This window comes from Zingiber officinale, chromosome 6B (assembly GCF_018446385.1).
Source record: "Zingiber officinale cultivar Zhangliang chromosome 6B, Zo_v1.1, whole genome shotgun sequence".
NCBI lineage: Eukaryota > Viridiplantae > Streptophyta > Magnoliopsida > Zingiberales > Zingiberaceae > Zingiber > Zingiber officinale.
This window is the reverse complement of record NC_055996.1, coordinates 65,209,128-65,225,417: the sequence shown is the minus strand read 5'-3', so window position 1 is coordinate 65,225,417 and position 16,290 is coordinate 65,209,128. Positions and strand designations below refer to the sequence as shown.

General features: G+C 41.4%; 2 protein-coding genes across 2 annotated transcripts; both read left to right on the top strand.

Moving 5' to 3' along the window:
• The first annotated feature begins 6,628 nt into the window (after nt 1-6,628).
• On the top strand, nt 6,629-9,336 carry LOC121990244 (protein NRT1/ PTR FAMILY 1.2-like). Its single transcript, XM_042544417.1, has 4 exons — nt 6,629-6,842; nt 6,916-7,133; nt 7,203-7,732; nt 8,449-9,336. Exons 1-4 carry the CDS (start codon nt 6,770-6,772, stop codon nt 9,260-9,262), a joined length of 1,635 nt encoding a protein of 544 aa, XP_042400351.1. The 5' UTR covers nt 6,629-6,769; the 3' UTR covers nt 9,263-9,336.
• Nucleotides 9,337-10,635: 1,299 nt separating this feature from the next.
• On the top strand, nt 10,636-11,669 carry LOC121990242 (protein PHOSPHATE-INDUCED 1 homolog). Its single transcript, XM_042544416.1, has one exon. The coding sequence runs from the start codon at nt 10,648-10,650 to the stop codon at nt 11,566-11,568; it is 921 nt and encodes a 306-aa protein (XP_042400350.1). The 5' UTR covers nt 10,636-10,647; the 3' UTR covers nt 11,569-11,669.
• The last annotated feature ends 4,621 nt before the right edge of the window (nt 11,670-16,290 follow it).

Below are 16,290 nucleotides of genomic sequence, written 5' to 3'. Positions count from 1 at the left end.
CTTCGTTGGAGCCGACCGGCTGAATGCCCAATTGCTCCATCTCTTTGGCCGCCGCGGCCTCGAGCGCCGCCGCCTTCTTTTTCAAAATTCCAGTCATCACCAACTCCATGACGATGTTCGCTGCAAAGGAAAACAGAGAAAATCAGTTAGCAATTAAAACGAATGCACAAAGTAAAATTCTTACCGAAGCCGCTTGGAAGGGGGGTTCTGATCGGACTCAGACCGAATATATACATCACCCCCTTCATGCAGGAATTTGTTGATGTCAAACCTCAGACCGGCCAGTATGTTGGCAGCATGAAGATAGTCCGGTCGGGTTTTGAACCTTTTGAGCTCGGGTGAAGTTGGTGGTCCGATCTGCCACTTCGTTAGGAAAGGGGCCTGCTCGGGCATACGAAGGTAGAAGTAGAATTCTTTCCAATACTTATTGGAAGAAGGAAGTTTATTGAAGAAAACTAAATCGGGCCGAGCTTGGAACATATATGTGTCAAGCTCGGATTGTTTAGGGTAATAAAAATAATAGAAAACCTCCGGTCAGAGGGGGATGTGGTGTATTTTGAACAGGACAACGACGCCGCATAAAAGGCGGAAAGTATTGGGGACTAGGCTTCCGAGCAGAATGCCGAAAAAATTGCAGACTTCAACGATGAAAGGATGAATAGGAAATCGCAGACCGGCTGTGAACTGGTCGCGGAAAACACAAAAGGCTCCGCTCGGCGGTTTATGTGGCCGAGCGGAGGGAGTGGGTAAGATAATTTCAAAGTCAGATGGGATGTCAAAATTTTCCATCAAAATATCGGCGTCGCGCTGATCGAAACACGACTCCATGATAGTAAACCATGGGCCGAGGGCTTGGTCAAGAGGGTGGGAGGAGCTAGCCATTGTCCGAGCGGACGAAATCAAAAAAGGCGCAGGTAGAGGATAGGAGAAAGAAGACAGCAAACGAAGCGATACCCCGAGGATCGAAACTCGGGGAAGAAATGCAAAGAAAACACAAGAACCAGAGAGGGAAAGAAGGAGAACCTTACAACGAAGAGGAGGATCGAGGAAAGCGCACCGGAGATCACCGAAAACAGGAGCAAGATCGTCGGAAATCTGGAACGCGAGAAGCAGCGGTAAGCACGCGACAGCAGGAATGCGGCGAAGGCGGAGAAAGCGAAGGCTTTATAGGGCCGAACCCGAGCGGCCTCCACCTTCGGATGCAGGTCGTGAGAACTGAAGCACGCATCGGGCCGTCCATTTCAAATCGCCTCGGTCTCGTCGCCTGCGACGCCGCCGCCGTACGATGACGGCAGCAATGCCACGTGGCATTCCACCACGGGAGAGCATTTAATAAGCGCTTTATCGAGGCACAGAGCGCGTGCTTGGCTTTAATGACGGAGATTGGCACGAATTCCGAGGAGATCCGAGGGATGGTGGCGTTGACTGAGGCCGTAGTTAGCACCACATGGGCCGAACAGAGGATGGTCTCTTGGATTAGCCGCTCGGCGAAACAATCGTCCAGTCAGTCGGACTAATCGCCTCCTTCGACTAGACTTGAAGGGGAGGCAAGTGATCCGGTGGTAAGAACAGGGACCCCCCTCTGAGGGAAGTCAATGCCACGTGGAAGTCAAAGGGTCAAATGGTCGACCGGAGAAGGGGAGACCGGTCGGCCGAACGGGGTCTCAGCGGAATCAGAAATAACTCAAAGGGGAGTTGGGTCTCCGACGCTCATGGGGAACAGGGTCACCGGGCTGATTGGGGAGCCCGCTCGGCCGAAGGCATAAAGTAGCAATACTGCGAACAGTCCACAGAGCACACGACCGGGAATCTCCCGAGCGGACCAGCACGTACGACCGGCCGGACGTGAGGTGATTGTCGGCCGGCCGGATGCTCGGCATGGGATAAGAAGAGACAAGGACAAGGGAACATCTTCTGACATCGGGTATGTTCGACGACCAGGCCATACGCAGGATCTTAAGACAGAGGGTTCCGCTGTCCCATTAGAGATGTGCTCGGACTGTGGCAGTATGGTGTCAGGTAAGCTCTTCTGACAAGCTCATACTGAGGTATGGTCAGAGGACACGTATTCGCCTCGGTATGTGTGCGTGAGCCTCTTCACAGCTCTATATAAGGAGCCTCACACTTCGCCGGAGGTACGCATTCTCCCGTATTCGAAGCCATTTTCTCGTCTTCCTCTTGTCTGACTTGAGCGTCGGAGGGTCGTCGCCGGGAACCCCCTCCCGGCCCGACTTCCTTGCAGGTTCACCGAAGGTCCACGCGACCGGTCGAAGATCTACGTCAGCAGTTGGGAGAGCGTCACGTGCCCAGCGTCCGTTGATTCATCGTTCGGACAGGATCAAATACCATGAAAAAATTGCTTGAGCAATGGTTTCACCGATTCAAAGTGACCTTCCTCTGATACCAATTATAGGATCAAAATCACTAGAGGGGTGAATAGCACTTGTGGCTTTCACATTCATTTAAACTCAGAAAGTAAAAAGTAGCGGAATAAAGATAAAAGAGAAAGAAAACACAACGCTAACATGGCCAAGTTTTACATGGTTTGGAGCCTGTGGCAACTCCTATTCCAAAGCCTACACATGATAGTGCTTTCGTTGGGCAATCACTAATCAATCGAAGGATACAAATACAATTTCAATTGAGTACAAGTAACTTGAACAATAACGAATACCAACGACTTGGAGAAAGAGATCTTAAGCATAGTTATCATCGGAGTAGCTTTTGAGCATCGTAGAGACCTTTTCAAAGCAACGTGCAGGAGTAGAAGTTGTTTGAAATGATGTGTTGAAGCTTTTGGTCAAACTCTCCTTTTATAGCCCCATTCGGGTGCCTGAAGTGTGTTGACATGGCGAGCTCTCATCAAAACTTCATTCTGAAAGTTTTTCCATGTTCGGGAACTCGAACCCCCTTCGGGCGCTTGGACCACTGACATGGGTCGAGTAGTCATTGCGTATCAACCCAACGTAATGATGAGATTTTGCTTTTCCATGTGCTTGGAGCAACTCTAGGCTCCCAAACCACTCGAGTGCCTGGCTAGGCACCCGCCAGTGGGCGCTCCCTCGTCGAAGCTTACCCAGGCTCCTGTAGCAACTCCAGGTGCCCAAACCACCTTTTCCAGCTTTCTCTTTCTTCACAAAAGAGTTAGTCCAAGCACAAGTATATAAAGTAAAATAAGTTTTGATAGTCTTCGAACTGTCTGGTCCTGACTTCTTCTATTTCATCATCATAAACTGGATTATTAGCCACCTCTGTCTCATCACCCATTTGAGATAGAGATTCCTCTTTAATTTCTTCTGGGTTAAATTTCTCATGAATGATTAAAGTCTTAAAGTCATCATCATAAAGTACCTTGTCAACTTCTTTCTCTAAGTCATCTTCGAATCCATTAAGGTCATCTCCATGGCAAAACCTAAACATCCTTAGAACGAAGTTTGAGTGTATCTAGAGGGAAGAAAGTGACATTTCATCTTCTTCCAATCTTTGATCTTGATTTTGTTGTGTTTGTCTTGTAAACGCTGCAAGTGCTCCCACCACGACGATACTTAACCCTTGAGTTTGATGGCAATCAGCTTCACCTTCATTTAGAACTTGTTTATAGTCGAAGGACTGCTCCACTTTGTTGATTTAATCAATAAAATTCTCTATATGTGATGTACCAAAAAATTTGGATTGATCAACTCGAAATCTGACGTCTCCATGTCAATCCTCTCGACCATGTACCTCTCGATATATTTTCAAAATTTCACGTTGTCGCCACTACACGCTGGGTCAAATTTGCAACTTACCTCTATAAATCATATAGGGTTAAGTCTACAACTTACCTTTGTAAATCCTCAATCATGTCTTAGGTGCTACGACCATAGTGTGACGCTTTCTCAATCGGAACCTGCCTGATATGACTACAAGAACACCACGATGACTTTCCATTGGATCTGACGCTCAACTTCCTTAAATCGGAACCTGCCAATTGATGCCAAGCAGGATAGTGATTATCCTACGGATTTAAGGAAACACTAAAAATAAAGAGAAAGTTGTCTAGGTTTTACCAAAAAAAAAAGAAATTTTATTAAGAATAGAGGATTAATTCCTCAAACAATTATACATGTATTTATATATACTTCAAACTTTAAAACCCAAGTAAAAAAATTTTAAAATAAAGGAAAAAAAAGACTTTATAATCCTAAAAAATCTAACCGGCCTCAAAATATGAAAATATAAATAAAAAAATTATCAAAAATATCTAAAATACCAAAAATACATTAAATATTAAAACAAAAGTGAATTTTAAATAATAATAATAATAATAATAATAATAATAATCTACGGATCCACCTACATCACAAATTTCACACCTCTACTTGCCAGCTTGCTTTTTTACCCATCAGTAGTGGCTAATAAAGATAGCCCTTGAGGTACACTTTCCTTGAACAACAACTACACATAATGTCCGCCAGCAAGAATCAAATGCCCTCTCCTATAGGCTCTCGTGGTCTCTTCAAAAATTATATAATTAATCAACATGCTTTACATAGGAAATTAAGGAGCAAGAATTGATGTGTTGCAATGGTTACAAAATTTAATGCTCCTCTTCATAATGAAACAAGGAGTTTAGAGCTTTTCTTTTAAAAATATTGTGGGTTCTAAATGAATCTTTATTGTAAATATTGAGATGATAACTTTCTTGAATGCTATAAAATTTGACTTATGGCTAAAGAAAACAGTCAATAACAGCTGACTTCAATAACACTTTTAGAGAGATTGTATTTATGATGTTTCTAATATCTTTCTTTATGGTCATCATGTTTATGAAGCAAACACTTATGTTCATTCGTTTGTAACTTCGAACTTGTCAACTCAAGAAATTTACAACTTGACTTGGATATGTCCTTCATACATGATTTCATCTTTTGTCTAGCTGACTACATGCTAAAAAATTCTTTAACTTAAATACTTGATACTTTCATATTCTACAAATGAAATAACTATAGATTTACCAAAATTTTACTTATTTGTGTGAATAAGATTTTAATAATTGTAGTGATTAAAAGGACATCACAACTTTAAATTGTCTTCTTAATAAGAAATTTCCAACTTGAAATTAGAACAATACTTTTTTTTTCTAAAACTCATCTTCTTGTTTTTTTACGTGATCTATATCATTAGTCATTGTGAGAGGCACATATCTACAATGATGTAGATTAGGCCATGCTCTCTTAGAGATTGGCTTTTTACTAATGGTTATGTAATATCTTTTAAAGGAAACTTTATTGTATAAAATTCTATAATTTCCTACCATATTCCACTCAAGTGGTTGAATTTAAAACTATAAACACTACAATATCTTAAATCATTTGACTTCAATCGGTTTTTTATAAACTAAATCTTCCTATCAATACTATACCTAGAATCTAACATAAGCTCTAGCATGATAATATTTGATAATATATATTTCTGCACATTTAGTTGTTATCTAATATATTTTTCACTTTGTCTAGCAATATAGAGTGACGTAACTAATGACCAACTTTCTTTATCCTTATAGAAAATTAACTTATTGTCATTTTTACCGAACTGGCATGTAAATAGGTTAATAATCAAGCTCAACTGTCCGTCCGACTGATTCAAGAGTAAATAACACCCACAGCTATGGTAAGAGATGAGATGGAAACTTTTATATAAGAAGGATTTAAATTTTACTCAGGACATATTATACTTAAAAAATTTGAAAAACTTGTGAAATTCGATCACCTGTCGAGATTCATCTATACTTTTTGATTTATCTTAACTATCGATGAAAAACTTTAATGAGTCAAACTAATCATTTTCAAGATTAATCGGATCGTAAAAGACAATTAGGATAACTATATTTAAAAAAAGTATTATCTTTAGAATAAATAATTATTAAAATAAGTAAATTTCTTTGATAATTAAGAATTAAGAATTAACACAAAAAAATAATGATACAATCTTTTAACAAATTGATTTAAATGATTATTTATTTCTTTTTTTTCTTCTTATTTCTCTATTCTTAAGGCAAGCCAGACCAAACTTCTTGGGGTTTAGAAATCTGGAGAAAACTCAAATACATTAAGGCCATACTTAGTGGGAGATTTACAACATACCATTTATGTTATAATCTCTAAATATAAATCCTTCCTTTATTACATAGATGGGATTTATAGTTTTTTTTATAAAACTGTATCAAAATCTTGAGACTAGATTTATAAAAAAAAATAATAGAGAGAGGATAGAGAGAGAATTTTATAAAAAGTAGAGTTTTTAAAAAAGAAAGGTTTTATGATGATAGAGAATGATTTTTAAAAATAATAATATTTTTAATTTTTGATGTAATAATAATATAACAAGCATAAATGTTTTTAAGAGATTTATGACTATCCTAGTCATGTCATACCATTCTACAATTAATTCAATATAAATCTTTTTTAAAATACTATTTAAATATATATAAATAATCTTTTAAATTTAGTAAGTAGATGAAGTAAAGAAAAACGCCTACTTTACAAAATAAAAATAAAAATAAGGTAGTGCCATCCACGTGTGCCTTCTTTTTCCAGATAAATTCTTTTGTCTTTTTCTAAAAACCAGAAACTGTCACAGACAGAAACGCAAGAAAGCAATGGCAACTACTAAATTGCCACAATTCCCAGCCCTTCAATTCCCTTACACCTCAAAAGAGCTCCCAAAGTAAACAGCATTATGCAGTTCTCCGTCTCATCTTCTTCGTGATCTCTATTTTGCTGCAGGAATGGCGCATGATAGCAACCAAGAACAGTCGAGCTCCGGGAAAGGCGGTCTCAGAACCATGCCATTTATCATAGGTACGTACCGTGCCTCAACTGCTACTCTCTCTCGCGCGTGCGCATTTCAGTATTTAGATATCAAGATCAACAGCGAATGAAGTGTTGGAGAAGATCTCCAGCTCAGGGCTGCAATCCAATATGGTTATCTACCTCACTCGGGAGTACCACATGGGGAACGCCGCCGCCGCCGTCATCATGTTATCCTGGGGCGCCCTCAGCAACATCACCCCAATATTCGGCGCCTTCCTCTCCGACTCCTACCTCGGTCGATTCCGCACCATCGCCTTCGCCACCATCTCCTGCTTCGTGGTGAGTCAGTGAGCTAGCTCAGCTGGTAAGACCATAGAAGAAGGTCTTGAACTCGAACGCATTTTATAGGGTCTTACTCTAATGTGGCTGACGGCGATGATCCCCGGAGCAAAACCTCAGCCAGATTCTCCGGCGACACCGCACCAGATGTTTCTTCTCTTTCTTGCGCTGGCCTTCAGTAGCATCGGGAGCGCCGGCGTTCGACCGTGCTCCATCCCCTTCGGTGCCGACCAGTTCACCGATGGGAACACGAGCGACAGGGAGAGAACGCTGCGAGTCTACTTCAACTGCTACTACGCTTCGGTCGGCTTGTCGTTCATCTTCGCCTCCACCGTCGTGGTGTACGTCCAGGATCGGTTTGGGTGGAAGGTGGGGTTCGCGGTGCCGGTGGCGTTGATCGTCGCATCGGCATCCATGTTCTTGGCCGGCTCGCCGATGTATGTGAAGGTGAGGAGCCGCGGAAGCACCTTGACTGGGTTCGGCCGGGTAGTGGTGGCGGCGGTGAAGAATCGAAACGTGGATTTGGAGAAACTGGATTTGGCTTTTGGTTATGAACAGGGGAGTTCTGAGGTGTTCTTGATGCCTTCAGACAAATTGAGGTATTTTTTATTCCGTGAATTTTTTGTTTTTGGAGAAAATATTTCACTTTTTGGTATCACAGTTTGCACAAGATTGCAATTTAACTCTTGTAATTTAGAAAATTACGTTTTACTTCTTAATTTTTATGGTTATTGATATGCTTGCTACTTTCTATAAGGCTTTGATTACTTTAGAAAAGGAGAAAAAGGAAAAAAGAAAAAGGGAGAAAAAATAGAAAGATGAAGAACAAAAAGGAAATAAGATGAAAAACATTAAAAAAAAATAAAAACTCTATCACGGTTTCATTTCATCAACATGATCTTTGAGTCAAGAAACTATAAAGAAAAGTGGTAAAGCACATTTGTAACTATTATGATACTTGCAATATGGTTGTGGAGTAAAGTATTCTTTTAGTTCACTTTTGATATGATCAGGGCAATTATAGTTAATGTCGACATTGTATTGGATGTTAGTTCACCTACTTGATTTGCTTTTCTAACACTTGAGTTCCTTATTAGGACTATTGTTATTTTTGGGACAAGATGAAAATTAATATTCAATTATAGAGCGATAAAATTAACTAAATTAAAGATAAATAGTTCTTAATATTAGTACTAATGAATATTAACGCGGACTATGGTCAAATTTAAAATTTTAGAGGGGCCAAGTGCAACTTTCCAAACTTTCAAGGTAGAATTAAAAAATTTTGATGGTTGATTTGAAGTTTTTTGTGCAGATTCTTGAACAGAGCATGCATCAGACGGTACGCCGGTGAGCCGCGAGTGTGCACGGTGGAGCAAGTGGAGGATCTCAAATCGGTGATCGGAGTGCTACCGCTTTGGTCGGCGGGGATCATGGTGAGCCTGGTGATGAGCCAGCAGTTCGGCCCCCTGCAAGCCGAGGCCATGAACCGCCGCCTCGGCGGTCGCTTCACCATCCCCGCCGGCTCCTTCTCCGTCTTCCAGCTCCTCACCATGACCCTCTTGTCCGCTTGCTACGATAGTTACATCCTCCCGGCGGTATCCAAACTCTCCGGCCGCCCAGCCAGGTTGACACTGAAGCAGAGGATGGGTATCGGGGTTCTAATCTCCACGGCCTCCACCGCGGTAGCGGCCCTGGTCGAGGCAAAGCGGCGCAGGACGGAAGAGAATAGGATGTCGGCGCTGTGGTTAGTGCCGCAGTACGCGCTGGTGGGGCTGGCTGAAGCGTTCAGCGTGATCGGGCAGGTGGAGTTCTTCTACGTGGCGCTGCCGAGGACGATGAGCAGCTACGCGGTGGCGCTGTGGACGCTCGGACTTGGCGTGTCCAACTTGATCGGGACGGCACTAGTGAAGGCGGTGCAAGCGGCGACTGCGAGGGGAGGGAGGCCGGGATGGCTAGCCACCGACCTCGACGAGGGGCACTACGACTACTACTACTGGGTTTTGACGGCAATGGGGGTGGTGGATTTCTTCTACTTCCTGGTTTGCATCTGGGCGTACGGTGAGGAGGTGAGGAAGAAGCCATGGGAGGTTGAAGGAGAAGCTTTGGTGGAGGAACAGAGTGATTAGTTAAATTGGTGATGACTATAATAACATTATTTAAGGCTAATTTAAATAGATAATTTGTTATTATTTTTAGGACATTCACAATGCACATGTTATAACACCCCCTTTACTTCAGCCCGTTCACAATGCATTCAAGTAATGTGGGGTATTAAAAAATTATAAATTTTAAAATTAAAAATTAAATAAACATCTATTTTATTTGATAAATATATTTTAAAAAATTAATATTATTTTTAAAAAATATTATAATTATTTTTTAAAAAAATAAGATTATTATTAAAAAATAATAATATTAATTTAAATATTTTAAAATATATTTATTTAATGTGATATAATTTTAAGATGATTGAGTAAATCGTGAGATCTATAAATAATAAATATTAATATAAAAAAATATTAATAAATGAGATATTATTATATTAATTATGTGACGGAAACTCTTTATTTGTTTATAAGATAGTGAATATTATAACGATGATGATGTATTATAAATACAAGCCTAAAGTTTAAATTTGTTAATTAAAAATTTATCTAATTTTGTTTGTATTTATAAATTGACTATAAATATTAATTATATAACATTGTTAAAATAAAAATATTTTTAAGATAAAATATATGATCGCTTTTTAATATTTTTAAAACCTTAAAAAGGCAGTCATTTTTTATTCTTTGCCCAATTTGTTTTTGTCAGCCTTAAATTTAAGCCTTGACATTGCCATGTTATCAACTATTTGCCTGAAATATTTAGGTATTTTATTATTTTTTGGATTTAATATTAAAATCATGACGTCAGTTCGTTCCCGGGAATCCGAAGAAGCGCCGGCGTCCGACGGCTACGTGGCGAAAAGAGACGCGGTCGCGAAAGACGATGTGTGTGCTCTCATAACCAACACACTCACCAACTGTCTCCTGTCCGCATCCCGATACCCAATCCAACCAATTCCAGCCTGTTCTCTGCTTCTTTCTTTCCTCTCGCGGTCTCGCCCCTTTTTTCTGCTCTTTGTTCTTTTGCCTCTTTAAAATGTTTGAAATGAATATAATTATTTTTAATAATTAAAAAATTAATACAGTAATATTAACAGTTAATAATGATGATCAATAGTAAACAAATAGAAAAAATTCAATGAGAAGCGAAACGAGAAGGATTATTAAGTCACTCACAAAGCTTTAGTTTAACTGTCCGTTTTACACTTTTACTCCAATTGCCCAGTTAACAAGGAGCAATTTGTGTTTTCATATTTTCGAAGTGTGTTTTTCAAAATACGTTAAATTTCTATGTAGCATTTTGAAAGTTTCCTTTAACATCCATTATCACCAGGTTCTATACAAACCCATTTCCCTGCTCGCTCACTCACTTGTCACCACTCATGCCCACGTCCCTCACCTCCATGGCGTCTCCTCTATCCCTAACACTAGCGTTCCTCCTCGTCGCTTCCGTCGCTTTCCGGCGCTGCCGCGGCGGTGGCCGAGCGCTCGCTTCCCTGGTCGAGGAGCAACCACTGGCCATGACCTACCATAAGGGCGCCCTCCTGTCCGGCAACATCTCCCTTCATCTCATCTGGTACGGCAAGTTCTCTGCTGCCCAGCGCGCCATCTTGTCCGACTTCGTCGTCTCCATTCACCACCACAATCACTCTTCCGAGCCCTCCGTCTCCACCTGGTGGCGCGGCGGCCTCGGCAAGTATTACGCCGCCTCCCGCACCCATCCCCCCAACCCCGCCCTCCGCAATCAGCTCATCGACGAAGGTTACTCCCTCGGCCGATCCCTTAAGGATTCCGACCTCCGAAAGCTCGCCGCCCGCAGCGCCCCGCGTGACGCCGTCAATGTGGTCCTAACCGCCGCGGACGTGGCGGTGGAGGGCTTCTGCATGAGCCGGTGCGGCACTCACTCGGCGGTGGCGCGGCGTTTCGCGTACCTGTGGGTGGGTAACGCAGCGACTCAGTGCCCCGGGCAGTGCGCGTGGCCGTTCCACCAGCCAGAGTGCGGGCCGCAGGCTCCACCCCTCGTGGCGCCCAACGGCGACGTCGGGGTCGACGGGATGGTGATGAACCTCGCTGGACTGCTAGCCGGCGTCGCCACGAACCCCTTCGGTGGTGGGTTCTTCCAAGGGCCGAAGGAGGCGCCGCTGGAGGCGGCAACGGCGTGTCCCGGAGTGTACGGCAAAGGGGCGTACCCAGGCTACGCGGGAGACCTTCTAGTGGACGCCACTACGGGTGCTAGTTACAACGCGAATGGGGTTCGTGGAAGGAAGTATTTGTTGCCGGCTCTATGGGACCCGGCCACGTCAACCTGCTCAACGCTGACGTAGCGCCAATTATTCGCTAATTTATTTTTCAATAGAAAAAATAACGAAAAAAGAAATTAGAGATCCCGAGTATGTAATAATTCTTTCATTTATTCGACGAAATTTACTCAACAAATACCTGCATTAATAGTATACATTATCGCGTATGTAAAGTTCAGAAATTATATCCTTTCCTTAGCTTATCAACTATCTATTTGACTTTCATAAAAAAAAACTATCTATTTGACGAATTTTCTATAATTGATATCTTCTCTTTCTTATACCATCAAACTAATTTTTATATAGTAATTTAGAATCAATAATTTGTAAAATGAAAAATAATCAATTTGTATATCTTTATTTTTAAAGAATTGGAAAAAAAATTAGGGCATAATATCGATTAAATATGAATTTAACGTCATTTTACAAATCAATTTGACAAAAAATAAAAATAAAAACAAGACAAGATTTAGACTTTAATAAAAAAATTTATTATGATAAACTGAATGAGGATAAAAAACTCAGGAGTAAAGTCATGAGCATACAATTCCAGTATTCCACCCATGAGATGAGATGATAAAAGGAGGGTAGTTATGTTGGATGGTTAATTAGGGTTAAATTAAAGTAAATGTTTAATAAATAGATTTGTTAAATTAGTATGCTAATGTTATATTGATTTTTGGAAGGAATGCATTGCATGTCAGATTATAATATCTCGGTGATGATGACTATATCTTTAACATTTAAATATAGTGTTAAATATATAAAAGGTTACGTTGCAGGATAATATGATTGTTATTTCTCTATAAGAATATAAATGTAAAATTAGATAAGAAAAAATTCTAACATTATATGTTGAATAAAAATAAATATTATAATAAAAATAATAGTCTAATATTTGGAACATGAAATATGAAAAATAGAAATCCTCACTAGTAAATAAATAGAGACAGTAGATATAATGATTAGGAGAATAATTAATATGTGTGTACAAATGATAAAATAGATAGACGAGAAGATAAAGATGATGAAGAACTTCGGTTTTAAGTTATGATACACAGGAAAGAGTAAAATAAGAAATGATACTAGTATTATTATAGATAATTCTTTAAAAAATAAAGTTGTGGGAGTAGTTAAAAAGATAATAAAATTATATCTTTTAACATAATAGTGATGAAAGAAACTATGTTAGTGTAGTTGGCACAAATGATCAAATTTAAGTTTCGATGAATAACAAATGGATTAAAGTTAGATGTGTTGTGATCTAACCTTTGCACCAAGTATGTAGAACTTGATTGGTTTGACATCAGGCTGAAATTCAGCTAGGTCTGGAGGACCTGATAGCTAGTGTAGAAGTCTAAATAGGACAAGAAGTTACCCGATATCTGGCGGGAAGTCCGGCTAGGTTCACGAGACCTAACAGCTGGCCGAAGTTGAGTTCAGTTTGCGAACTTAACAACTAGAGGGAAGACTTGGTGGACCAAAGTAAAGTTAAGCGATTCTGCATGGTAACTATGTAGGTCACTGGAGGAGAGTATTCCAATGAGGACGAGTCCCACTTACGGATTTTAAGCATAGGTCCAGTTTAGGTCCATTTTGGATGTCTAAACCAAGACCATGACTAGATCATGATCTTAGAGGGATAGGATCTAATTAATAATATTATTTTATTATTGTCTTAACTTTGTTTTACATGATACACTTTATTTTTGGACTAATGTGTTTTGTAAAAGCAAAAATGAACAAAAAAACACTTGAGTGAGCTTGAAGTGCCTCTTGGATGATTGGAGGCGTCTTGGCTACCTTGACTAAAGACTCATGTGGAAAGGAGTGGAGGTGCCTTCCATGTGGTTAAAGGCGCCTTGGAGGTTAGTGCAGAGGTGCCTTAGAGCACTTGGAAGGCCCCCTCAGGCGGATATATATAAGCCACAGCTACTTATCATTTCCGAAGATAAAGGGATAGAGGTTTCTGTTGGAGATGCCTTGGACGAAGCTGGAGGCGCCCTTAATAACCTATATAAACCCTGTTCAAGCAGCTTTCAGAATACAACTTGCATATGAGCTTCTATAGGAACGATTGCATGTGAGAGAGGGGGGAGGGGTGAATCACGTGTATTTTAAAACTTTCTTTTCAGTTTTTTAAAATGAGTGTGCAATGGAAAAATAAACTAAGACAAACACAACACGATTGATTTTTACTTGGTTCAGAGTCTTCGGCAACTCCTACTCTAAGACCCAGACTGTTTGGACCTATCAACGGGTAATTCACTATCAAATAGTAATTGAATACACAAATCGAAGAAAAAAGTATAACAACACCTACACTTTTCTTTATATAATAATTAGCTGTAAACAAAATGTTACCCAATACTTGGACAGAGATCTAAATGCACTCGTGCGTTGGTGTTGATCCATCTGTAGTAGTCAAGTATAGCAACGTCGCAACACAATAGTAGGACGATGTCAGAGCAGTCAAGGATTAGCGTAGAAGATTGATCTCTTTTTCTTGAACATCTAATCTCCTTTTATAGATGAACATGTTCTTATCAGATACCTTGAATTCAAGATAAACTTTTCGACTTTGGATCTTACAGATAATTCTATAGAGAAAACTAAATAATTCAGATCTTATCCATTACTTCGGTTCAGTCTAATTTGATTCTATTTGGTTCAGTCCGATTTGGTTCGGTTCAGTATGGTTTGGTCCGGTTTTATTCACTCCATCCACTTGAGGAGCCTTCAATCACTAATTTGACACAGCAATCTTATGGAGACCATATCTTTTGACTCTAAACCCAGAATTAGGCTCTGTTAGTGGCCACGCGTATAAGATTCATAGATCTACGTATGTATCTATAACACAGAGTTAGAAGAATATATACATGAATAGTTTATATATATTTATAAATTAGATCATATCTTACCAAGACTAGGATCTAGTATTGGTTTAAACCTAGATTTTCAAAATGGATCTAAGTTGGACTAACATCTATAGTCCCATTGGGGCTCATTCTCACTGGTCTCTCTCCTCCAGTGTCTTACCTCCACTTATCAATTGCAGACTTTGTTAATGTTAGATCACTTGACCCACCAAGACTTCCTGCCAGATCTCAACTAATCTGGACTTCAGTCAATCATATGGTACTCCTTGACCCGATTGGACTTCCTGCCAACTATCAAGTCCTCTCTGACTCAGCTGGACTTCCTACCAATCGTCTGGTCCTCCTAAACTCACTGGACTTCAGCCTGGTGACTGGTCCTCTATGTTAGGACCTTCGGATAGCGGCTAGAGAGGGGGGTGTGAATAGCCGACCTCAAATTATCGTTTCTTCCTACAATTTAGGTTAGCGCAGCGGAAATACAATGTAGAAACGAAAGTGGAGAAGATCAAACCTCAAACACGATGATGTAACGAGGTTCGGAGATGATACTCCTACTCCTCGGCGTGTCCGTAAGGTGGACGAAGCCTATCAATCCGTCGGTGGATGAGACCCCGGAAAACCGGCTAATATGAACTCCTTCTGGGTGGAGAAACCTCGCCACAATCTCTCTTGCAACAGCAAGAATGGAGTACAACCAATAGAGAAAGAAAACAAGAACAATATAAATGTAAAAACACTTTGCTTGCCTTCTCGTCGACTGGAGTTCGATGAAGCAGCAACTTCACGATGTCAACAGCAGCTGATCACCCAGTCGAGGGAAGCTCACACGAAGCTTCAGGAATAGGGAGCTCAGCAAAGCTCAGATCACAGTCTCGTGAGAAAAAGGAACCCTTTCCTTCGTCTACTGTAGAGGTCTTATATCCTGCACCTGCGAAGAAGACAAAGAAGACACAGAATCTAGCCGTTGTGTCTCAACGGCTAGCCCTGGACCGATCAGGCTCCAACCTGATCGGTCTGGGAGACTCCTGATAGGTCTGTGGACCGATCAGGCCCTAGGTTGATCGGTCCCCAGACCGATCCCCAACTCTCTGTGAGAGTCGGTTCCGAAGCCTGATCGGTCTGTGCACCGATCAGGCTATAGGTGGATCGGTCCACAGACCGATCCCCCTACCTTCTCTGCCTCCTGATCATTTCCTGATCGGTCTGGTGATAGATCAGATAACTTACAGTGAGCCACTGTTTGGTTACTGATCGGTCACCAGACCGATCAGAAAACCCATAGTATCACTGGATCGGTCTGCTGACCGATCCAATGCCCATGTGAATTTAGAGCTTCCCATCCCTAAATCCTAAGGCCTTCCTGGTCTTGAGAACGAGCTACCGAGCTCTCTCTGACCTAGTCCGGAGAACGAGCTACCGAGCCCTCTCCGACTTCCTCATCCGGTCCAGAGAACGAGCTATCGAGCCCTCTCTGACCTAGTCCGGAGAACGAGCTACCGAGCCCTCTCCACCTCTGTCTGGTCCAGAGAACGAGCTCCCGAGCCCTCTCTGACCTAGTCCGGAGAACGAGCTACCGAGCCCTCTCCACCTCTGTCTGGTCCAGAGAACGAGCTCCCGAGCCCTCTCTGACCTAGTCCGGAGAACGAGCTACCGAGCCCTCTCCGACTTCGTCCGACCCAGCTCCCGAGTCCTCTCTGACATAGTCCGGAGAACGAGCTACCGAGCCCTCTCCGACTTCGTCCGGTCTAGAGAACGAGCTCACGAGCCCTCTCTGACTCCATCCAGTCCAGAGAACGAGCTACCGAGCCCTCTCTGACTTCCATGTCCGGTCCAGAGAACGAGCTCCCGAGCCCTCTCCGACTCC